The sequence below is a fragment of the Solanum dulcamara genome, chromosome 8 (assembly GCF_947179165.1).
Source record: "Solanum dulcamara chromosome 8, daSolDulc1.2, whole genome shotgun sequence".
Classification (NCBI taxonomy): Eukaryota; Viridiplantae; Streptophyta; class Magnoliopsida; order Solanales; family Solanaceae; genus Solanum; species Solanum dulcamara.
In genome coordinates this window covers 67,513,532-67,538,411 of record NC_077244.1, presented here as the reverse complement: position 1 = coordinate 67,538,411, position 24,880 = coordinate 67,513,532, and the positions used below count along the sequence as shown (strand labels likewise).

General features: G+C 30.4%; 2 protein-coding genes across 4 annotated transcripts; one reads left to right on the top strand and one right to left on the bottom strand.

Moving 5' to 3' along the window:
• Positions 1 to 1,995: 1,995 nt before the first annotated feature.
• On the bottom strand, positions 1,996 to 15,718 carry LOC129900100 (trimethyltridecatetraene synthase-like). Its single transcript, XM_055975058.1, has 2 exons — positions 15,589 to 15,718; positions 1,996 to 2,546 (listed from the first exon to the last, which is right to left on the bottom strand). The coding sequence occupies exons 1-2, from the start codon at positions 15,716 to 15,718 to the stop codon at positions 1,996 to 1,998; spliced, it is 681 nt and encodes a 226-aa protein (XP_055831033.1).
• Positions 15,719 to 19,938: 4,220 nt separating this feature from the next.
• LOC129900693 (putative late blight resistance protein homolog R1C-3) lies at positions 19,939 to 23,803 on the top strand. Of its 3 annotated transcripts, none has more exons than XM_055975708.1 (3): positions 19,939 to 20,044; positions 21,044 to 21,153; positions 21,280 to 23,803. In XM_055975708.1, exon 3 carries the CDS (start codon positions 21,338 to 21,340, stop codon positions 23,705 to 23,707), a length of 2,370 nt encoding a protein of 789 aa, XP_055831683.1. In that variant the 5' UTR covers positions 19,939 to 20,044; positions 21,044 to 21,153; positions 21,280 to 21,337; the 3' UTR covers positions 23,708 to 23,803. The 3 variants fall into 3 exon arrangements, with proteins under 3 accessions (XP_055831683.1, XP_055831685.1, XP_055831684.1); XM_055975710.1 differs by having other exon boundaries at positions 19,939 to 20,872; XM_055975709.1 differs by having other exon boundaries at positions 19,939 to 21,153.
• The last annotated feature ends 1,077 nt before the right edge of the window (positions 23,804 to 24,880 follow it).

Here is a 24,880-nt window from a genome sequence, read left to right as displayed (position 1 = left end):
AAATAATAAAAAATATATATACTCATACATGTGAATTTTTTTAAGCAAAGTTTAGGGGTATATATAATTTTTTTCACGCATGGATTATTTTCTGACTTATTTGATTATCATTATTTGAGTTTTTAATTCTTATTTTATTTTTATTTTTTCGTTCTTTGGTGTAAATATGTGAGAAATAAAAAAGTATGAATGCAAAAAGGAGAAAAAAATAAGAAAAAAGTTTTAAAGTATTTTTTTGTAATTATATTGTAATTTAAAATTAATTTTCTGTTGCTATATTGTAATTTAGTTTTTGTATGTATAAAATAATTGGGACATGTATAATAAATTTTACAATAAAAATAGTGAGAAAAATAAATTTGATCATCAAAATAATAAATTCAAATTAGTCGTTGAATAAAAAAAAATTAAAAAATTAATTATGTATAAGAAGGATCAAATATACTCCTATATGTATTATTTATTTAATAAAAAACTTCAAAAAATAAATTTAAAATAATTTTTTTCACTTCCGTTAAAAGAAAGGAGTATATGTGAGTCGTTTGTGTAACAATATGAATATATATATAATCCATTTTCATAATAAGGGATATATCAACTCTAAATAACAAAATTGAGAAATTTATCAAACCATTTTTCCTTATATCTATTATATAAAAAAGTGAAAAGGTAAAACGAACCACAATAATTTGACAATAGTAACAAAAATATTCAATTTAAAATCAACTGTAAATCATTCAATCAAAGAGAATATTGGATTTTCAAAAAAACCTCAAATCTCCCGATAAATTCTAATGGCCACGTGGTTGGTTATCCATGCATTTGAAAATAATAATAATCAAGTATACATTCAAAGATGGGGGGCTGGAAATCAAAGCCATGTGAATAATTGAAGATGACTATATATATATATTGGATTTTCACCCTTGATTTAAAAATCAAATTCTTTCCTCAATTTTGAAAAATGATCATTCTCCCCTCTTTATTTTATGTAAAGATTATTTTATCCTTCTTATTTTTAATTTTCATATTTTTATATTATGTATAATATTTTTATTTCTTAACATATGTATTTATAAATTTTTCTTTAAGTTCATTAGCATTAATATAAATAGAATAATCTTTTAATAAGTTTGTTGCAAGATAATAATATTCTTTTTTATTAGTGTTATTATTGTAATATTATATGCATTAAGCATGTGGTACATATATATGTATTATGTGCAAACATATTTAAATTTCACTTATTTCTTAAAAATAATATATATATATATATATATATCTTAACTTCGATGATGTTATGAGATTAATCTTCATCACGTCATTAGTGGCTTAGCTCTTTGCGACTTTACGCTTTCTATGGAAATTTTTATAGAGAGAGAGAATAAGAGGAAGGGGGGGACACCAAAATTATTTTTATAGAGAGAGAATAAGTGGATTTTACTATATCAATAAGAGTACAAAATTAGAGTAAATACTCTAATTAATCTCAAGTATACCAAGAGAATAACCTCACAAGATCACTCTAAAGAAAGGGTTCACACAAGTGTTTCCCAACACTAACTCTCTTAGAAAATAACTCTTAATGAAAATACAAAGAAAGAAAGCAATGAAACGTTTTCATATGCTTTAAGGTATGTTTCAACTAATGGACAACTTTCCTATTTATAAGGGGAAAAAGTGTTGCTTGATGTCATGGATGATATCATTTGAAGATACAAAAAATTCAACATCTTAGTATGAATATATCAAATATTGTGGCTATCAAATCTATGATATTTATGGTTGTCAAATGTGAACCTTATCAAGTATATCAAATCTTTGACAAATATGATTGTCGAATGTGAATCTTATCAAGTGTATTAAATCTTTGACAAATATGATTGCCAAATTCAGCTTCCAAATCTTTGACAAACAAAGGTCACATTACACCTATCAAATGAGCTTTTTAAAGATAACTAATTAGGAAGATAATTAAACGCCCATTAGATAAACTTATTTATAAAGATGAGAAGCAAGTCTAGGTTCCACAATCACATTAAGTGGGAACTTAGGATGAGTAGTCAATCCAAAATGTTCCTCCATATTCACATCCTCTGGCTTCATAATTTTAGGCAACTTCCAATTTAATCCATGTATCAAATTAGCCAAAGTTGATTTTCCAATTTTAACTCCAAGACTATAAGCTGGACACCTCCTTCTCCCTGAACCAAATGGTAACAAATTAAAATTTTGTCCACTTATATCAAAATCTTTCCCCATAAACCTCTCTGGAATAAATTCATCTGGAAATTCCCAATTTCTTGGATCCCTCCCTATGCTCCATAAATTCACCCAAATTGTGGTTCCTTTTGGTATGTCATAGCCAGCCACATTGCAATCTTGAGTTGAATAATGGGGTGCCAATATAGTTCCCAATGGATGTAACCTGAATGTTTCATTCAGAATTGATTCAATGTATGGTAATTGTGTGCAGTCTTTCTCTTCCACCCATCTCTCTCTACTGATAACTCTATCGAGCTCTTCCCTTGCCTTGTTTAGCACTTCTGGATGTTTGAGAAATTAGTAACACAAGCCAGGTTGTTTCCATTGGTGAATGTTCTCACAAAGAAAATGTTTACATGAAGATGAAAAACTATAAAGAAATTAGTGAAGATAATGTTGCAGAATAAATTAGCCACCACAATTGGATGTCAACAATTTTTTAAAATATTTTTTAATGTATAACACTAGAAATCAAAAGTTGTGCAGTCCAACTAACTTAATTAAAAAAGAAAGGAAACTAATAAAATCACGTTAGGGAAAATAATCATAACTTCGTCCGAAATTTTCTATAAAAAAGTCCATATTATATTTTCTGATCTAATAGCTCAAATATATATATATATGAGGGTGTGGAGGACCCACATTAGGATAGAAAGCTAGTATATAGTCACGGTAGTCTATCGTATTAGTAGACGTTTTAGCAAACTATAATTTCTAGTTCTCTGATGTTTGATATTATCTATTACTTTCCGTACTTTTCCTACTTTGATTACTCTATTTTATTTGTAGCGCTCCCGTTATTTGTCTTATCATTTCGCTTTGAACTTATTTTTTTTTCCTCTTCACTTCTTAGCCTTATCTAACGTTTTTTTTTATGCTTTTTTTTGAGCCGAGGGTCTCCCGAAAACAGCCGTCCTATCTTGGTAGGAGTAAGGTCTGCGTACAATTTAGCCTCCCCAGACCCCACGTTGTGGGATTACACTGGGTTGTTGTTGTTGTTGTATATATATATATATTCTTTAAGAATTTTGTGATGGCAATATAATGTCGTAAATGAGATAAATAAAGAAAAGAATTAAAATATTATTTTAAAAAAAGGTTCACATTAATTCATTTAAATATTTTTTTAACCTTTATATATGAATATATATATCAAAAGAAAACGCAGGATGTGACAGTCTCCAACTTCTTAATATTGTAGGACTACTAAAGTTGATAGAGGAAAAATTTCCTCCATCTGATATATAGGAGGAAAACAATTTATGTATTTTAACTTAATTGTGTCTTGCCGCATAATATAATGTATAATTTTTTTTTTAGTAACTTGTGTCTTACATGCTGAAGTTCAACTGTTTATAATTAATTTGTGGCTGGTTCCAAATTAATTGTTTTCTTTCTACATCAATATTAGTTGACCAGCGAGATAGCATTGTGACCAAAAATATTTTGGTGATTTTATTACCTTGTCAGCATTTGGATACATAAGAAGATTTGGGGATGGACACTTTAAGAAGATAGAGATACTCGACAAAAAAACTAATTAAAGAGAACAATAATTTTGGAAGAAATAATTAATAATATATCTTTGAATTTTAAAAAAATTCATTTATTTTAAATTATGAAAAAGTCTATATTTTACCATCATTTTAAATTAGGATCCCTTAGACATGATTTCTTTCTTATTTTTTTATTCAAATCATTGGTTATACCATCGGATTGATTTTTCAAAAAAAAAATTCCTGAAAAACTAAACTATATCTCTCTACAATGATTATTATAGTGAGTAAACCATTTTTATTCCTATTAATTGATAGAGTTTCAAACATATTTATCCACTATATTTTTTAAGATATTAACTCAATAAAAAAAATTGAGGATATAATAGAAATTCTTGATTTGTCAAAAATGAAAGGTAAAGTAAAAATTAAATTAAAAAACATTTGACAAGTAAAAGTGAACATAGAGAGTGTTAAATAGAGAAGAATAATGAGAACTTAGGATGAGTAGTCAATCCAAAATGTTCCTCCATATTCACATCCTCTGGCTTCATAATTTTAGGCAACTTCCAATTTAATCCATGTATCAAATTAGCTTGAAAAGTTTTTAACAGCATCGATCTATATTGTCATGGATATTCAATTTGTATATTTCAATCGATGAATTTGTTAAAATGTGTGTTTGATTTGGAAGAATACAACTTGTGACTCCAAATTTAAAAAATCTTTTGAATAATATTAGTGCAACCCCCAAAATCTTCGCATATTAAAAAGTGTGTATCAATACACCATTATAAATAAATGAGTTTAAGTCCTATGTTTCACGTAAAAAAAAAATATGTTTAAAAGCAATTCAAAAAGCTTCAAATTCCCACTTGTCTTTTTTCACATAATTATCTGATATTATTCCACCAACAATTAATAAGAGGTCTAAATTAAATGTTTTCTTTCGACCTCAATATTAGTTGACCAGCGAGATAGCGTTGTGACCAAAAATAATTTTTTTGGTGATTTTATTACATTGTCCAGATTTGGACCATAAGAAGATATGGGGATGAAAACTTCAAGAAGATAGACACAGTCAATAAAAAAATAATTACAGAGAACAATTATTTTGACAGAAATAATTAATAATATATCTTTGAATTTTCAAAATTCATTCATTTTAAATATGAAATCCATTGTACCCTACCATCATATTAAGAAAATGATGATTAATGTAATGAGTTTATCGTTTTATTCATATTAATAATATATTTATTTATTATATTTTTTAATTTAAAAACCATTTAAAAATCATTTTATAAATTAAATCACTACATAAGAATAATTTAGCACAAAAATAAATAAGTATAAGAGATATATTGATAAATATGTATATTTAGCTGAGATATTTTGATTTTGAAAAAAATAATTTTCTATTTCTTCCTTTGCTCTTTTTAAGAAACAGAAATTTGTAGTTTCTTTCTAATAGCAGAAAAACTGTTTTTGCTTTCATTTAAAAGCAGCTTTACTGATTAGCCAAATATTTGACTTTTCAAAAAAAAATAATCTAAAATAAGTGTTTGTGAACTTCTAATAACAATGACAAACAAGCTCTTAATTATTTTAATATCTACTTAATACGTATGATTAATTAACTAAATTTATTTGTTTAATCACCATGTATTATTTACTTTTTTGTTCATTTTTATTTGTTATATTTAGACTTGATACATGAATTAAGTAAAGATAATAATTATATAAAAATAATTAAAAAAATAATAGTAAAAATAATTTTCTTAAAAGATATTTCAAATTAAGAAGAGTCAAATAATATTAAAAAAAAAGTATAAACAAAGGTATCTTTTCGACCGGAAAATGTGGGATATGTTAGGTATTGGTTGTTTTCAAAGTGGAAAATGTTAGGTATTAGATGTTTTTCAAGTGGGCCCCACATGTAAGTGGACAACTTACCCATTTGGTATTTAATCATCTTTTATGCCTATATATATGGGCAATGAAAAGAACAGAACAACATACGAGAAGAAAAATCATTTGTACTCTCTCTATATTCTCTTACTCACTTTCTTTTATTAATTGTTAAGTTAGTTAATTTATAACACGTTATCAGCATGAGGCTCCATCTATTTTTTTTCAAGGTAACAAAAAGTGGTAACCTGAAATTGTGAAAAAATTTAAAAGAAAGATATGACCACCTGAAGTTGGTCATGCTTCCACAAGCACGTCATGACTGGTTAAATCTGAGACTAATGGACTTCAAAAATATAACTGAATATAATTCTGCCTTATTTAGAATTATAGCTCAGTTAAATTTACGCGGAGACGAAATTACTGAGCAAGATAAACTCGAAAAAATATACTCCACATTTCCACCCGCGAATATGCTCATGCAGCAGCAATATCGCGAAAAAAGTTTTACAAAATATTCTGAATTACTATCTCACCTTCTTATTGCTGAACGACATAATAAATTATTAATGAAAAATTATGATAGTCGGCCCGTTGGTTCTTTGTCACTCCCAGAAGTGAATCGGGCAAATTATAACCAACGAGAAAGAGGTCATGGCCCAGTCGTGGTTGTGGTCATAGGCGAAAAAGAAATTATAATCATGATACTCGACTGGTATCGAGAAATAATCAGCAATATAAAAGGCAAGGTAAAAAGCCAGAAGCTTTACCAAAGAAAAATTCAGAAAATGTATGTCATAGATGTGGAGGTGTGGGGCACTGATCGCGGACTTGCCGGTCGTCAAAACGCTTGGTTCAGCTATATCAGACATCCTTGAAAATGGCAGAAAATAATCTAGAGACTAATTTTATCTTTGAGGATAATATTGAGCCTATACATTTGGATGTAGCTAATTTCTTGAATATCGATAAGATTAACAATATGTAAATAATTTTTCTTTTAATTTATCTGTACTAAATATTATGTTTGTATTTTTATAATCCATGTAAATAAATAAAATTTATGTTGTTTTAATACTTATTTTATTTTTTATTGAAGAAAATATAGAAATGCCTCAAATCTTGTTTGGATCAATGATCAATCAAGAAGATATTTGTGTAATTGATAGTGGAACAACTCATGCTATTTTTAAAGACGAGAAATATTTTTGCAATTTACTTAGAAGAAAAACTAATGTTACTGCAATATCTAGTAATTCAAAAATAATTGAAGGCTCTGGAAGAGCTACTATAATTCTGCCTAAGGGGACAAAAATTGTTATAGAAGATACACTATTTTCTTTTAAATCCCCAAAAACTTGTTAAGTCTTAAAGATATTTGCAGAAATGGATATCATGTTGAGACACTAAATGAAATGAATACTGATTATCTTAGCATAACCAAGAGTGTCTCAGGCCATAAATATATTTTGGAAAAATTACCAACTTTGTCATCTGGTCTATATTATGCAAATATTAATGCAATTGAAGCACATATGATCGTAAATCAGAAGTTTACTGATCTAAACACATTTGTGTTATGGCATGATCGAATAAGTCATCCTGGATCAATAATGATGAGACAAATTCTTGAAAATTCAATTGGACATCCATTAAAGAACCAGAAGATTTTTACGAATGATGAATTTTCATGTGCTGCTTGTTATCAAGACAAATTAATTATCAGACCATTGACCCTAATGGTCGGCATCGAATCTCCTGGCTTTTTAGAGCGTATACATGAAGATATATATGGATCTATTCATCCACCTAGTGGATTGTTTAGATATTTTATGGTCCTAATAGATGCATCATCTAGATGGTCTCATGTATGCTTGTTATCATCTTGCAACCTGGCGTTTGCGAAGTTGTTAGCACAAATAATAAGATTGAGAGCACAATTCTCAGATTATCCAATTAAGGTCATTCGCCTTGATAATGTTGGAGAATTTACATCCCAAGCTTTTAATGATTATTGCTTATCAATTGGGATAAAAATTGAACATCTTGTTGCTCATGTTCATACTAAAAATGGCCTTGCAGAGTCATTTATAAAGCGCCTACAATTGATAGCAAGACCTCTACTAATGAAAATAAAATTGTCAATTATTGTTTGGGGTCATGCTATCTTACATGTAATAGCACTTGTACGTCTCAGACCGATACATTATAATAAATACTCTCCATCATAATTAGTATTTGGTCATGAGCCAAATATAGTCCATCTAAGAATTTTTGATTGTGCGGTATATATGCTTGTAGCACCACCACAATGTACAAAGATGGGCCCTCAACGAAGGCTGGGCATATGTGTTGGGTTTGACTCACCCTCCATAATTCGATATCTTGAACCGTTGACTGGAGACTTATTCACTGCTCGATTTGCAGATTGTCGGTTTGATGAAACAACTTTACCGTCATTAGGGAGAGAGAAAAAGGAATCTGAATAAGAAATTACGTGAAAAGTTTTATCACTATCTCATTTTGATCCACGCACCTGCACATGTGAGCAGGAGGTCCAGAAGATCATCCACTTACAGAGAATAGCAAATCAAATGTCAGATGCACTTATTACTTTGAAACGGATAACTAAGTCATATATCCCTGCAGTGAATGTGCCTATCCGAATTGATATCCCAAAAGGACCATCTGCTAGTATCATAGCTTCTGAATCCCAAACACGCCAGAAGCGTGGTAGACCATTGGGTTCAAAGGATAAAAATCCGAGAAAGAGAAGCGTGAGAAATAATAAAGATGATACTACACAAGAACCTCCTAAAGAAGGTCAAGGTTTGAGTAATCCTGATATTCCTGAAGAAATTATTGAACCTGAGATTCAAGTGAATGAAAAACTTTCAATAAGTTCTACCGGTGATGAGATAAATTTATATCGATCAAAAATCACAGTTGATAATGTTTTTGCATATAATGTTACACTTAACCTCATGCAAGATAGTGCAAGTCTTGAGCCTAAATCCGTCGAAGAATATCGAGGTAGATGTGATTGGCTAGAATGGCAAAAGGTAAATCAATCAGAATTAGACTCACTTGCTAAACGTGAGGTTTTTGGACCTGTAGTCCAAACCCCTGAAGGTGTGAAACCAGTTGGCTATAAATAGGTTTTTGTGCGAAAATGAAATAAGAGAAAATGAAATTGTAAGATACAAGACACTCCTTATTGCATAAGGATTCTTTCAAAGATCCGGGGTCAACTATGAAGAAACATATTCACCTGTTATGGATGGAATAACATTTCGATATCTCATCAATCTAGCTGTGCATAAAAATCTTAAAATACATCTAATCGATGTAGTTACAGCTTATCTTTATGGTTTACTTGATAATGAAATTTACGTGAAAATTACAGAAGGAATAAAATTGCCTGAAATATGTAATACGTCTCGGGAGATGTACTCAATAAAATTGCAAAGATTATTATATGGTCTGAAACAATCAAGGTGTATGTGGTATAATCATCTTAGTGAGTATTTAATAAATGAAGGCTATATAAATGATATCATTTGTCCATGTGATTTTATTAAGAAAATGGAATAAGAGTTTGTTATATTTGTCATTTATATTGATGATATAAATCTCATTGGAACCCTGAAGAGGTACAAAAGACGATTAAATATCTAAAGAAAGAATTTGAGATGAAAGACCTTGGAAAGACAAAATTTTATTTAGGTCTGCAAATTGAACCTTTAGCAGACGGGGTCTTTGTCCATCAATTTGCCTACACTGAAAAAATCTTTAAATGATTTTACATGGACAAAGCACATCCATTAAGTACTCCAATGGTTGTTCGATCATTTGAAGTGGAAAAGGATCAATTTCGACCTGCAGAAGAGGATGAAGAAATTCTTGGTCCTGAAGTACCATATCTCAGTGCTATTGGTGCACTTATATATCTTACTAACGCAACTAGGCCTGATATAATATTTTTTATTAATTTGCTAGCAAGGTATAGTTCATCCCCAACGCGAAGGCATTGGAACAGTATCAAACATATTTTGCGATACCTAAAGGATACTATTGATATAAGTTTGTTTTATACTAAAAAAGGTTGCGCAGACCTTATTGATTATGCAGACGCAGGTTATTTATCGGATTCACATAAAGTTCGATCTCAGACAGGCTATCTATTTACACACGGAGGAACTGCTATATCATGGCGATCTACAAAGCAGTCTATTGTTGCTACTTCTTAGAATTATGCTGAAATAATAGCAATTCATAAAGCAAGTAGAGAATGTGTGTGGTTGATATCGGTGATAAGTTCATCAAAGAAAGATGCGGCCTGGAAATAATGTTAAAGTACCCACAATTATATTCGAAGATAATGTCGCGTGTATAGCTCAATTAAAAGGTGACTTCATAAAAGGAGACAGAACGAAATAAATTTCACCAAAATTATTCTTCACACATGATCTTCAGAAGAATGGTGATATTGATGTACAACAAGTTCGTTCAAGTGATAATCTTGCAGATTTATTCATAAAGGCATTACCAACATCAACTTTTGTGAAACTAAGAAACAAGATTGAAATGCGCCATATCCAAATTATCAAATGAAGTTTTTATCAGGGAGAGTAAAATATGCGCTGCACTCTTTTTCTCTTAACCATGATTTTTGTCCCACTGGGTTTTTCTAGAAGGTTTTTAATGAGGCAGGACTCAAAGCGTATTACCAAATATGTGTATTCTTTTTCCTTCACTAGGTTTTTTTCTACTGATTTTTTTAGTAAGGTTTTAACGAGGCACAACATCTATAGATATTCAGAATAACTATGTATATTTATTCTTTAACTAGAATATTCTTGACATCCAAGGGGGAGTGTTAGGTATTGGATGTTTTCAAAGTGGAAAATGTTAGGTATTAGATGTTTTTCAAGTGGCCCCACTTGTAAGTGGACAACTTACTCACTTGATATTTAATCATCTTTTATGTCTATATATACGGGCAATGGAAAAAACAGAACAACATACGAGAAGAAAAATCATTTGTACTCTCTCTATATATTCTCTTACTCACTTTCCTTTATTAATTGTCAAGTTAGTTAATTTATAACATTATTTACTTTTCTTTATTAACTGTCAAATTAGTTAATTTATAACAGGATACAACATGTACAAAGCTGTGGGGAGTTTTAAATTTTAGTCAGATCTAAACTTGATTACTTTTATGTAAACTTTACCTAAATCTCATAATGGAAAAGTCTAATTACTATACATCCCTCATCGTACCAAAATTATCCAATTTCTATTTTTTTCAATTTTGCTGATACATTAGTTATGTATCTGATACATCAACTTTAGCTGTAGAATAGTTAATGTAGATCATCTATTTATGGATAATATCTTAATATAAGGTATGATTGGTTCTTTAAATCAATTACTGATCTAATTAATAGGATTAATTGGTTAAAAAAAGCAACGGTTGTGTACATGAAGATTCAAGCCAAAAAATAGAGCATCAATTCAAACCAAAGTCGATTTTAATCTTTTTTCCAATTTTGCTGATACCTTAGTTATGTATCTGATACATCATCTTTAACTGTAGAATAGTTAATGCATATCAGCTATTTATGGATAGTATCTTAATATAAGGTATGATTGGATCTTTAAATGAATTACTGATCTAATTAATGAGATTAGTTTGTTAAAAAAGCAACGGTTATATTCATGAAGATTCAAGCCAAAAAATAGAGCATCGTTTCGAATGAAAAAAATAGAGCATTAATTCAAACCAAAGTTGATTTCAATTTTTTTTCCAGTTTTGCTGATACATAAGTTATGTACCTGATACATCAACTTTAGCTGTAGAATAATTAATGCACATCAGCTATTTATGGATAGTATCTTAATATAATGTATAATTGGTTCTTTAAATGAATTACTAATATCATTAATGGATTAATTTGTTAAAAAAAGCAACGGTTATGTTCATGAAGATTCAATCCAAAAAACAGAGCATTGTCTCGAATGGAAAAAACAAAGCATCAATTCAAACAAAAAGTCGATTTTGACTTTTTTTTTCAGTTTTGCTGATACATAAGTTATGTATCTGATACATCAAGGGATGAGACGAGATCTTCTTGATGTCGTACTTCATTTCCTGCATTGACATAAAAAATAGTTAAATACAACTTGAACTTTATACATAAATATGATGTATTAGACGCATTAAAATATTTGATATATGAGAATCTGATACAAACAGAAGATGTAAGGCTTCATAAATTATAATCTGATAGATAAATGTAGATGTATCAGAATCATTAAAACTTGATACAATAGAAACTGACACTTAAACATGATGTATCAAAAGTAGTAAATCTCCAAAAAAAAGTGACATTTAAAAAAACACTATGTATCAGAAGCGTTAATGCTTGATATATGAGAATCTGCTACATAAATAATATGTATCAGAATCAAAAAACCTTCACAAAAATGGCATTAAAAAAAAACTTAATTGAACCCATACCTTTGGGAGATTAGGGCGTGTTGTAATCCCTTCAATCTTATTGTCTAGTTCTTTGGGTGCATGTTTAATTGGAGCTTTCGACTTCAATTTCTCACGTAGCTTATCCATCACTGCTGGATCGTTATGATGTTTGGATGTAACCTCGTCATAACCTTCCCAAGATGAATCAGAACTAGGTGAAATAAGAATTCCTTGATTTTTATTCAATTGTGTGAGACCATGAACGTATTCCATATGTATCATTAAAGATATGAGTTAAAAAAATAGAAAGATTTACAGAAGAAAGCAAAGAATACCAATTTTAGAAGATTTTTTAAAGATTTATAGAATAAATCAAACGATACAAATTTTAAGAGAAATCAGATTGAATGAGGATGAAGTGAGATTCCAGATAAGGAAAACTTAAATATACCTTAGTTAGAACCTTGAAATTGAGTAACAGATGTACTCAGAAATTCAAAATCTCAAAAACTGATGAAGAGGAGCGAATTTAAGCGAGGATTTAAGGAGAAAGAGTGATGTATCAGTGAGGGAGAGAGAGTTAAAGGAAAAAGAGGGATTTTGGATATTTTTTGGTATAATAGGGAATACAAGTAAATATGGTATTAGAATATGTATAAAAGGGTAATTTTTTCTACTTTTATATCTACTTGACGTTTATGATTAAATAATTATCCTATTTATTTGTTTAATTAACACGTATTTATATCATTTTTCAACATTGAAGTCCGGCATCTCCATCCAATATTGTATTCTTTCTCAGTTTCCATTTCTATAAACTCAAAAGCATCAAATTAAGCAATCTTGGTGTCCTGTTCAATAACCCAAGGTCAGATTTCTATATTGTTTTGTTTTTTTCCATACAATTTTACACTATTTTCTTGACATCATTATTCTGTAATATTCTTTAATCGATTATTTCTTGGTTCTTTTTTTTTTGATTTGCTTCTCTACTTATTTACTAGGCATATTGTTCCATTAAGAAGATAAAGTTTAGAATTGTTAAGCTAAATTAGAAATTAGAAATCATAAAGACACTTCCATCCTAAAATAATAGTGAAAATTAAATAAACTATTAATATTAGTAAACTATTTTTTGAAAAAACATTGCCACTTTCACATGGATAAAATATTTCACTTTGACAAAAATTAAATAAACTATTAATATTAGTAAAGTCAAAGATTAAAGTATTTCTATCCCAAAAAAAAGGAAATTATTTTTTTAAAAAAAATAAAATATTTTTCTCAGCTCCCCCCCCCCCCCCCCCAAAAAACCCGTCTTTTTATTTTTTTACATTTTTTAAAAAATATTTTAAGAAAATTCATACTTCACCTCCTCCCCCATCCCTTCCTAAAAAAAATATTATTATTTTAATTTTTTTTTAAAAGAAAAATTATACCCACCTCATCTAACCTTTTAATTCTTTTTTTTTCCTCATTTTGTGTTAGATATGAACATATATTTTTAGGAAAATATTTTTTTCTACTTGCGTACCGATTATAACAACAACAAAACTCTTACGGCAAGTGTAATTTTTTTCCCCCTAAAATCATATGTATATATCTAACACAAAACGAGAAAAAAAAATTAAAAGCGGAGGATTAGGTGGGGCAGGGTAGAATATTTTTTTTAAAAAATAAAATAATATCTAAATTATTATTTGGAGGGGGGGGGGAGATGAAGTAATATTTTTTTAAAACAAAATTATAAAAGAAATTTAAAACATGATATTTTTTTATAGAATGACTTTTTTCTATTTAAATTATAAATAGTCACACAGATAATCCTCCGAAATTAGTTATGCTAAAGACTAATTTTTATTATTTCCACACAGAGAAATTCAATCCGAATATATTTATTTTATTAAAATATAAATCTTTTGACATCGAGATGGTCATATACATCAATTTAATAGTTAATTGTTTATGTTAATTTATATGTATAAATTATTTTTAATTGTTTAAAATATATAATTCTGATAAAGTACATAAAAAATTTGAATTTTTTTTCAATTATATTCATAAATAGTAATAGCAATCTATCATTCAAAATTTTCCGTTACCACAAATCATTTATAAGAATAATAATAAAAAAATATAATAGGAGTATACGAGAAAGAGAAAAAGAAAAAGAAAAAGAAAAGCAAACAAGAGGAGAAAAGATAAGAAGAAAAAGAAAGTGGTTTTAAGTCAAAAAAGAAAATATTAGGGGCCTAACTTTTAACTTTTTGTTATAAAAGTAATTAAATTATAATAAGAATAAACAAAAGATAAGAAAATAAGATAGAAAGGGAAAAGAGAGTTATTTTGATATCAGTGTGCTGAATTGCACACCTTCATTGGCTATTTATAGCCAAAACTTAGTAAGCCAAATTTGACCCAAAAAAAGGTTAGGGAAAAGTAGGGCAGAGGAAAGGGATATCCATTTACAACACTCCCCCTTGGATGTTCATGTAAAACAAAAACAAATTCTAGTGAAAGAACAACTATACATAGTTATCCTGAACATCTATAAATGTTGTGCCTCATTAAAACCTTACTAGGAAAAATTCAGTGAAAAAAAGTTTAGTAAAGAAAAAAGAGTGCACACATTTGAAAATACGTCTTGAGTACTGCCTCATTAAAAACCTTGCTAGAAAAGCCCAGTGGACAAAATCTAGACTAAGGAAAAAAGAGTACAGCGCATATTATACTCCCTCTGATGAAGACGTCATTTAATATTTTGAAGATGACGCATTCTAATCTTGTATCTCAATTTCTCAAAGGTTGAAGTTAGCAATGCTTTGATGAACATGTCTGCTAAATTATCACTTAAATGAACTTGTTGAACATCTATTTCACCTTTTTTTTGAAAATTGTGGGTAAAAAGGAATTTTGGTGAAATATATTTTGTTCTGTCTCCTTTGATGTATCCTCCCCTTAATTGAGTTATACATGCATCATTGTCTTCATACAATATTGTTGGAGCGTCTCTTGTCAAAGAAAGGCCACATGATTGTTGAATGTATTGAGTTATTGATCTTAACCAAACGCATTCTCGACTTGCTTCATGAATGACTATTATCTCTGCATGATTTGAAGAAGTGACAACCATAGTTTGCTTTGTTTAACGCCATGATATAGCTGTACCACCACATATAAATAAGTAGTCAGTCTACGATCAACCTTTATGGGGATCAAAAAAATATCCTACATCTGCATAACCAATCAATTCTGATGTGAATTTATTTGAGTAAAACAATATCATATATGTGGTCCCTCGGAGGTATCTGAATATATGCTTAATTCAATTCCAGTGTCTTCGCGTTGGGGAAGAACTAAATCTTGCTAACAAATTTACTGAGAAAACTATATCTCGTCTAGAATTGTTGGCAAGATACATTAATGCACCAATTACAATAAGGTATGATATTTCAGCACTAACTGCACTAAGGTATAGTATTTCAGCACCAACAAGCTCTTCATCATTTTCATGAGATCGAAATGGATTTTTATTAGTATCAAGAGATCTCACAGCCATTGGGATACTCAGTAGGTATGCATTATCTATGTAAAATCTCTTTAAAATATTTACTGTATATGTTGATTGATGGACAAATATCTCATTTGTAAAATGTTTAATTTGTAGACCAAGATAAAATTTTGTCTTTCGAGGTCTTTCATTTCAAATTACCTTTTCAGATATTTTACTGCCTTTGAAAGTTCTTCAGAAGTTTCGATAATATTCAAATCATCAACATATATGGCTATTATGACAAATTAAGATCCAGACCTTTTCATAAAGACACAAGGGAAAAATGAATCATTTTTATATCCTTCTTTTAACAAATATTCACTAAGACGATTGTATCACATTCGCTCTGATTATTTCAGCCCGTATAAAGATTTTTGAAGTTTTATTGAATAGGTTTTCTGGGAATCTTTATAGATTTCAGGCATTTTAAATTCTTCAGGAATTTTCATAAAAATATCGTTATTCAGAGAATCATATAAATAGGCTGTAACGACATTCATCAGATCCATGCCAAGTTTTTCATGAACTACCAGATTTATAAGATACCTGAAAGTGATTGCATCCACCACATGAAAATATGTTTCCCTATAATCAATGTAAGTTTTTTGCGAAAATTCTTGTGCCACAAATCGTGTTTTATATTTTATAATTTCAGTTTTCTCATTTCATTTTCGCACAAAGACCCATTTGTACCCCACTGGTTTTATACCTTCAGGTGTTTGGACTATCGGTTCGAAAACTTTGCGTTTTTCAAGCGAAACTAATTCAACATGAATTGCATCTTTTCATTTTGTTCAATCATTCCTCTGTCTACATTCATCGATAGATTTTGATTCAAGATCCCCATTTTATTGCATTATTTCAATAGCAACATTATAAGTAAAACTATTATCGATAAATATATTATTTCGGTTTCATATTTTTCCTGATGAGACATAATTTATTGAAATTTCTTCATCATTTTCAAGCGCCTTAACCTCTTCCAAGATTTTATCAATTATTATGTCTCATCGCTCTTCTTGAGCAGATTCTTTCATAACATGACCATCTTGATTTTTTGCTCATTTTTTTTCAAGGATTTTTATCTTTGGAACTTATCGGCTACCACATTTTAAATATGATTTAGACTCATTTGCATTAATTAATTGTCCTACTAGGATATCAACTCGAATTGAGCATTAGCAGCTGGAATATGAGATTTAGTAACTCTTGATAGGTCAGTGAATGTATCTGGCAGTTGATTTGCAATATTTTGCAAATGAATATCTTTTGAACTTTCAGTTCACATGTATTTGTACGAGGATCTAAATGAGATAGTGATAATGAATTTCAATCTAGTTTCTTTTTTAACTGTATATTTTCTCCCCTAATGCTGGGTATATTATTTCATCAAAATGACAATCGATAAATTTTGCAGTAAATAAGTCTTCAGTCATACATTTTAAATATTTTATGATGGAAGGAGATTCATACCCCACATATATTTTGAATCTTCTTTGGGGTCCCACCTTTGTGCGCTGTGGTGAAGCAATTGAAACATATACTGCATATTTAAATATTTTAAAATGGAAAATATTGGGCTCCTGACCAAAAGCTATGATAACTTGTGGGTCCTATCCGCACAAAACTAGCCGCATGCAAAATAGTATGACCCCATAATGAAATGAGAAGTTTTGTCCTCAGAAGCATTGGTCTAGCAATTAATTGGAGACGTTTAATCAATGATTCCGCTAGACCATTTTGAGTATGAATATGAGCAACCAGTGTTCAACTGTTATCCCAGTGGATAAATTTCTTTATTGCATAATCTGGAAATTGTGCTTTTAACTTAATTATTTAAGCAAGCAATTTCGCAAATGCCATATTACAATAATAAGCACACATGTGACCATCTTGTAGATGCATTTATTAAAACCATATAATATTTAAATGATCCATGTGATGGGTGAATGGCCCCACATATACCACCCTGTATACGCTCCAAAAATGTTGGGGATTCAATTCCCACTTTGATTACTGATGGTCTAGTAATCAATTTGTCTTGAGAACATGCAGCACACGAAAATTCTTTAAATTGAAGAATCTTTTGGTTCTTCAAAGAGTGTTCATGTGAACTCTCAATTATTTTGCGTATCATATTAGAATCGAGATGGCCCAACCGATCATGTCAAATAATAAAATTATTTGAGTTAGTAAACCAAACATGCTAATACTTGTGAAGTATAAGTCGGATGAAAGAGCGGGTAACTTTTCAAGTATAAATTTTTTGCCCGACATCATTGTAGTAATGTAAAGATATTCATTCTTTTCATCATTTGTAGTCTCAATATGATAACCATTTTGACTAAAGTCTTTGAAACTTAATAAGTTTCTTTGAGACTTATTACAATATAATGCTTCATTAATTGTTAAATGTGTTCCTCCGACAAGTACAACTTTAGCTTTTTCAAATCCTTCAATTAATCTTGTGCTACCATATATTGTATTAACATTAGCTTCTTTTATAATCAAACAAGCGAAATATTTTTTATCTCTTAAAATAATGTGTGTTGTGGTACTATCAATAAGATAAATATCATCATAATTGATTTTTGATAACTGATGACTGAAGAATTTCCATATTCTTCATAAGCAAAAAGATACATTATAAGAATGTGAAAACTGACAACATAAGAAACTTTAAGAAATTGCACTGCCTTAAAAAGTATTTTTACGAAGGACAACATAATACTAAACATAATAAGAAAAACAACAACTATTTTTATAATATTTATCCCCAGTTAGATGATCCACTCTTCAGTCAATATTCATAAAGTCTTCACCTTTCAAATGAGTAATATTTGATAAACCTTCAAAATCATCATCTTCATAAGCAAGATTTGCCTCAATATCTTCATATTTATTTGAGGGAGTTGCTTCATTATCATCATTCTGAAAATTCAAATGAGCCTCTACATTATTATCTTTTCTTTTGAGAGAGGCTTGATAAAGTTTTACGAAATGATCGGGCGTACGACATTCACGTGCCCATGACCATTCATACCACACTAGTGGCAAATATTGAATTTACCTCTAGAAGAATTATTTTTGAGGAACTTTATTATTCTCACTGTTTATTTCCATCATGATGACGATAATTGTTTCGTCCTCTACCACATCCACGGTCGTGACCGCGATAATTATTTTATCTTGATTTAGACTGATTATGTTCTGCTACAACATTCGCTTCAGAAAATGGAGCAGACCCAACGAGATGGGCTTCATGATTTTTCATTAGCAAAGTATTATTCTGCTCGACCATAAGTAGACATGTAATTAATTCAGAATATTTCTTAAATCTCTTTTCACTATATTGTTGTTGTAGCAACACATTTGAAGCGTGAAAAGTGAAAAGAGTTTTCTTAAGTAAGTCATCAGTGATGGTATTTCCACATAATTTTAACATGGAACTTACCTTGTGAATAACAAAATTATATTCTATCACAATTTTACAATCTTGAAATCGAAGGTGTATCCAATCATATCGACCTTTTGGTAACATTGTAAGTTTTAGGTGGTGATATCGATCCTTCAAATTAGTCTATAATTCAAGAGGGTCTTTCACAGTTAAATATTCAATTTTTAATTCTTCATGAATATGATGACGGAGAAAAATTATGGCTTTTATTTTATCTTGGCTAGATGCTTTATTTTCTTGTTTAATAGTATCACCAAGATCTTTAGCGTCAAGGTGAATTTCAGCATCAAGGATTCATGATAAATAATTTTTTTCGGTAATATCAAGTGCAACAAACTCAAGTTTTGATAAATTTGATATGATAAAAACTGAGATAGAAATTAATTTAGAAATAATAAAGAGAACTAAAATTAAATTTCTTCAGTAGATATACCTGATTTAAAAATTAATTTATCTAAAGAAAATTAGAATTTTATATTAATAACGTGTTATAAAAGTAATTAAATTATAAGAAGAATAAGCAAAAGATAAGAAAGTAAAATAGAAAGGAAAGAGAGAGTTATTTTGATATAGTGTCCAAATTGCTCACCTTCATTGGCTATTTATAGCCAAAACCAAAAAAAGGTTAGGAAAAAGTAGGGTAGGGGAAAGGGACATCCATTTACTACACTTATCATTTTTTTAAAATTTTTTTTACTTATTTTAATCACATTTATAATCTGAAAATAATGGAAAAAGCTTAATTTTTTTTTTATTTGCTTGTTGATATTTGCCAAAACAAAGTATTTTTCTCATTTTTTATTATTTCTGTTACCATCAATTTAGGGCAACCCTTTGGAGCAATTGATCTCTGTTGCCCCCATCAACAAGGGAAGGTGAGATTTTTTATTCTTTTTTGCTTATAAACTATCTAACAAAGTTCATGTAACTAACAAAGCAATTTGAACTTTTTACTAGTAATAAATACTATATTACAACCCTCTGACAAACAAAATGAAAAGCAAGATATCTTTGTTCTTTAGATTCTGATCTATTAAAAATAAAAATCAACCAAAAAAGAAATTTCTGAATTAGGAAAGCTGATACCGGATCCAAAGGTTAATTTACAGATCCATAGGAACTCAATAGTTTTTGCTCATATCTCGTATGCATTTGTATTAAAATTTTGCTAAATATTTAGTTGTGAACCAGTTAATATTGTGTATTGATTTGAGATTACTGGCAATTTTAAACTTCAAACTCTAGATCTTAGAAACAAAAGAAAGCAATCCAGAAAAATCACTATTTTTCCATTGAAATTTCCCACTGAAAATTTTTCAGTGGCTATTAAAAAAATTATAGTGTTTTTATATGGAAAATTTAGGAAGCATTTCAATATTTCAGTGAGAATTGGTTTCCCATCATGTATTTTTTCACTGAGCTGGTTCGGTGGGAAATGGGTGGGAAAATCATGTTTTGTAAAAGAAATTTCTCATTAATTCGTGATGGGAAGAACCTTTGTCTCTAGTAGTGAAGATAGTTGTTTGAAGCTACAAATTTATGCAAGGAAAGAAAAGGGGTCGATGGATGTAGCATGCTTGTGGAAATCATGAGTGTATTTTGAATAATAATGGTGAAGGGAAAGAGAGAATTTTGTTCATATGTTTCATCTGAAATGAAAGGAACTCTAGTATTTCCATGTTGAGATCATCTCTGGACTCAAGGTAATTGTTGAACCAAGTGAGGTTATTATTTGTAATAAGTCCACAGTTGGATTGGCTATCAATCACTTTGTTACCATCCCTGAAGCAATGTCTCACACCTATTTCCTCAAATCAGACTTTACATGTGGAATTACTTCATTTATAGTTTTTGTTTGAATTTTTTCTCTATAGTATGAAGATTGTTAAGAAAGGGGAGCTTTGAGTAACTGGTAAAGTTGCTGCCATGTGACCAGGAGGTCACGGGTTCAAGCCTAGGAAACAACCTCTAGCAGAAATGCAAGGTAAGACTGCGTACAATAGACCCTTGTGGTCGGGCCCTTCCCTGGACCCTGTGCATAGCGGTAGCTTTAGTGCACCGAGCTGCCTTTTTTTTTTTTAGTATGAAGATTGTTTTTCTTTTATGAAAGGTGACAAAGCAATTGACTTCAAGGCAGTTGGATTGTGAAAGACACCAAGCCAATTGACATGGATGTTGTTGAGACTTGTGGAGAAGGAACTCTATTGATTCCAGGGACTTCTGTCCAACATAGTTTTCCATCAATTGATGAAGAAGTTGTGGGCTTTGAAAAAGATGCAGAAAGTATAATGCAGAAATTGACACGAGGAACAAAGAAGCTGGACGTTATATCGATCTTTGGAATGCCAGGACTCGGCAAAACAACTTTGGCCAGGAAAGTCTACAACAATCCCTCTATTGTTAATCACTTTGATGTTCAAGTATGGTGTTCTGTTTCTCAAGCATATGATAGTAGCACGTTGTTGGGTGATATTCTTAAACAAACAACACGTAAGAGCGAAATCGTTGAGGCTGATGAGAGAGCTGATATGTTGCGGAAGAGTCTGATAGGCAGGAGATACGTCATTGTATTAGATGATATTTGGGATGTCAAGGCATGGGAAGATTTGGTTTTATGTTTCCCTATGGGTGAAAATGGAAGTAGGGTAATGGTAACCACTCGAATTGAAGAAGTGGCTAAGCATCTTCAGCACCACAGTGATCCTTATCCTCTTAGATTTCTAACACAGACCGAGAGTTGGAAATTATTGCAGAAAAAGGTATTTCGAGGAGAGAGTTGTCCACCGAGTCTGCTGCCAGCAGCGCTACAGGTTGCCAAACATTGTAAGGGATTGCCTCTTGTCATTGTCCTAGTTGCTGGCCGGATTATTGGGGAAAAGCAATGGGACTCGTCTAGCTTGTGGCTGGAGGTTGCAAGTGACCTAAGTTCTTATGTTTTAGGAGAGCAGAGCTTGAAGGTGATACAGTCAAGTTATGACCATTTAGAAGATCACTTAAAGACTTGCCTTCTTTACATGGCATTGTTTCCGGAAGACCATGAGATTCTAGTGTCGGATTTGTTGAAGTTGTGGATGGCTGAAGAGTTTGTACTGAATGTTGACACAGAGAATATGGAGGAAGCATCCAGAATTTGCTTGAATGATCTGCTTAACAGAAGCCTAGTTATGGTCTCTAAGAGGAGAGCTAATGGTGACACAAAATACTGCATACTTCATGATGTTGTGCGTGAGTTTTGCTTGGTAAAACTTACAGCAGTGAATTTTATGCAACTGACTGTGCCATATAATCAATATCAACATTTATGTTCTACGGAATCACGGTTATGCATTTATATTCATGATGATCTTGTTAAACAGTTAGATCATTCTGAATATCAATTGGATAAGATTCCAATGCTCGAGTCGTATGAAACAGAGTGTTTTGGTGAATGTCCTATGTCATCTTTGGAGTTCATTGCTCATCCAAAATTCAACACATGGAACATAACAAATCCTTTACCTTTACTTGTAAAACTAAGACTTGTTCGGGTGTTGCATTTTCCGCATGCAAAGCTTCCAAGTTCTTGGCCTAGTGCAGTACAATCTCTAACTCACTTGAGGTACCTTGAGATTTATGTCCGAGAATTTGATTTCAAGTGGATATCTCACCTGCTTGATCTTCAAACTCTAGTTGTTCATTCATCTAATTCTCTAAGGACCTCGCTTGCAGCAATGTGGAAAATGACGAAGCTAAGGCATGTAGATATATACAATTTGTCCTTGGTATGGGACGACAATGATGTGGTAAGTTTTGAAGAATCTTCTACAACTATGCTAGAGAACTTGAAGACATTCCGCGCTCATGGTATACGCGTGGATGATAGGACCCCAAGGTTTTGGTGGAGGTTTCCAAATATTGAAGAACTCAGCTGCCTCCGTGTTGAAGATTTACCTAGTTGTCCTTTGTTCCCCTCAGTGGAAGTTCATACTGGGATTCAATCTGTTAATCTGGTGATAAGCTATAAAGGATTCTGGGATTCAGTTGGTTGGGAGAGCTACTTTGTCTTCCCTTCAAATCTTAGGCATTTGCTCATTGGCGGCTGTTTCTTAACAGAAGAAATGGTTTTAAATATTGCGAGATTGAAGAAGCTTGAGAGTCTCACAATAGAGGGGGGATTTCCTTGGGGGAAAATAGAGTACCATTGCTGGGATGTCACAAATGTGGAGTTCCCTACACTCAAATACTTGGCATTACACTTTGTGAGGATGGAAGAATGGAAAGCTTCAGAGGAATCTTTTCCTGTGCTTGAGAAGTTAATTATAAGAGAATGTCACTACTTTAAGGAGATCCCTACTAGCTTTGCGGATATTCCATCACTGACACTTATTGAACTGTTTGAGTGCACTGATTCACTTGTGGTTTCAGCTGTGAACATAAAAAATGAAATAGAAGAAAACACGGGATGTGATAGTCTCCGGGTAAGACAGTTGTATGGAGATGGGGCTTTGAATAAAAAGAAAAGAAAGGATTTAGGAGTTTCCCGATTGAACTTCATATAGTGAAAACGGATTATTTTATGGAAAAAATATCTAATTTCATAAATATTGTTGAATTTTTATTGTATAAATTGATAATTTAACCACATTTTTATGCTATTTATATAGATCCTCCGCTTACGTGTTTGTAATCACTTGTCCTGCTAATTAAATACATTGTTAAACATTCTATCATCACATTAGAATTAATCCTTTATAATTCAACATATTCAATGAAATATAATGAGTGATCTATATACGACAAAGATTACTACCAAGATAACATTTAATTACATTATCAATTTACATAAGTTCATATTTTCTTATCTCATGAGATCCTACCCAAGGTCTTATACAAATCTAACTACATTTTTAAATCTAATAAATTAATTTAAGGCCATTTTTACATGCACTTAAAGAAGCGATTTTTCAACCTCAGTCGCGTATGTATAAATTATTCCTAAAGCAAGAAACTTATAAAAAAAATTATACAACAAACATTAGTTAAATGACGAAAGCAAAAATGAGTATTTGTGCAATTCTGTAAGAATTTCATGGTGCACACTATTTTGGTTGCCCATTTTACTAATATCCGTTGTATATTTGTTTTGCACGAATCCCAAATATTAGTTAACTTTTAGACAAAATCATATTGTTTTGTCGCTTCTTCTGTTTCTGCTTCCACGTTTAGATATTTACAATTGAAATTTTAGTCAATTTTAAAATGTGTTTCAATTATATATAACTGAATGTATATATAAATTATTTTTATTTAAAAAGTGTTACATGAATTTATTAGATTTGTTGTCATATTGACAAATTGATGATTGAAGTTTGTTCTTTATGATAAATGGAACTTACGTTTCTAATTTGATCTTTTTGGGAGTAGATTTGGGTGTTGAAATTTGAAAAATAAATTTTATTTATTTTTGACAAAAAATTTCAGTTGCATACTCTTGAAATTTTAGCTAATTTTAATATGTGTTCATTATATAAGACTGAGCTCAATCATAAATGAAAAAATAATGGTGCTAAATGAGTTCCTAGATTTATTGTTATTTGACAAATTGATGATTGAGATTTGTTGTTTATATTAATACATGAGATTTATTGTTTATATTAATACATGAGATTTATGTTAAAAATTAAAGCTTATTTGAATTAGAATTGAGTGTTGATAGAAGAACAAGATTATTA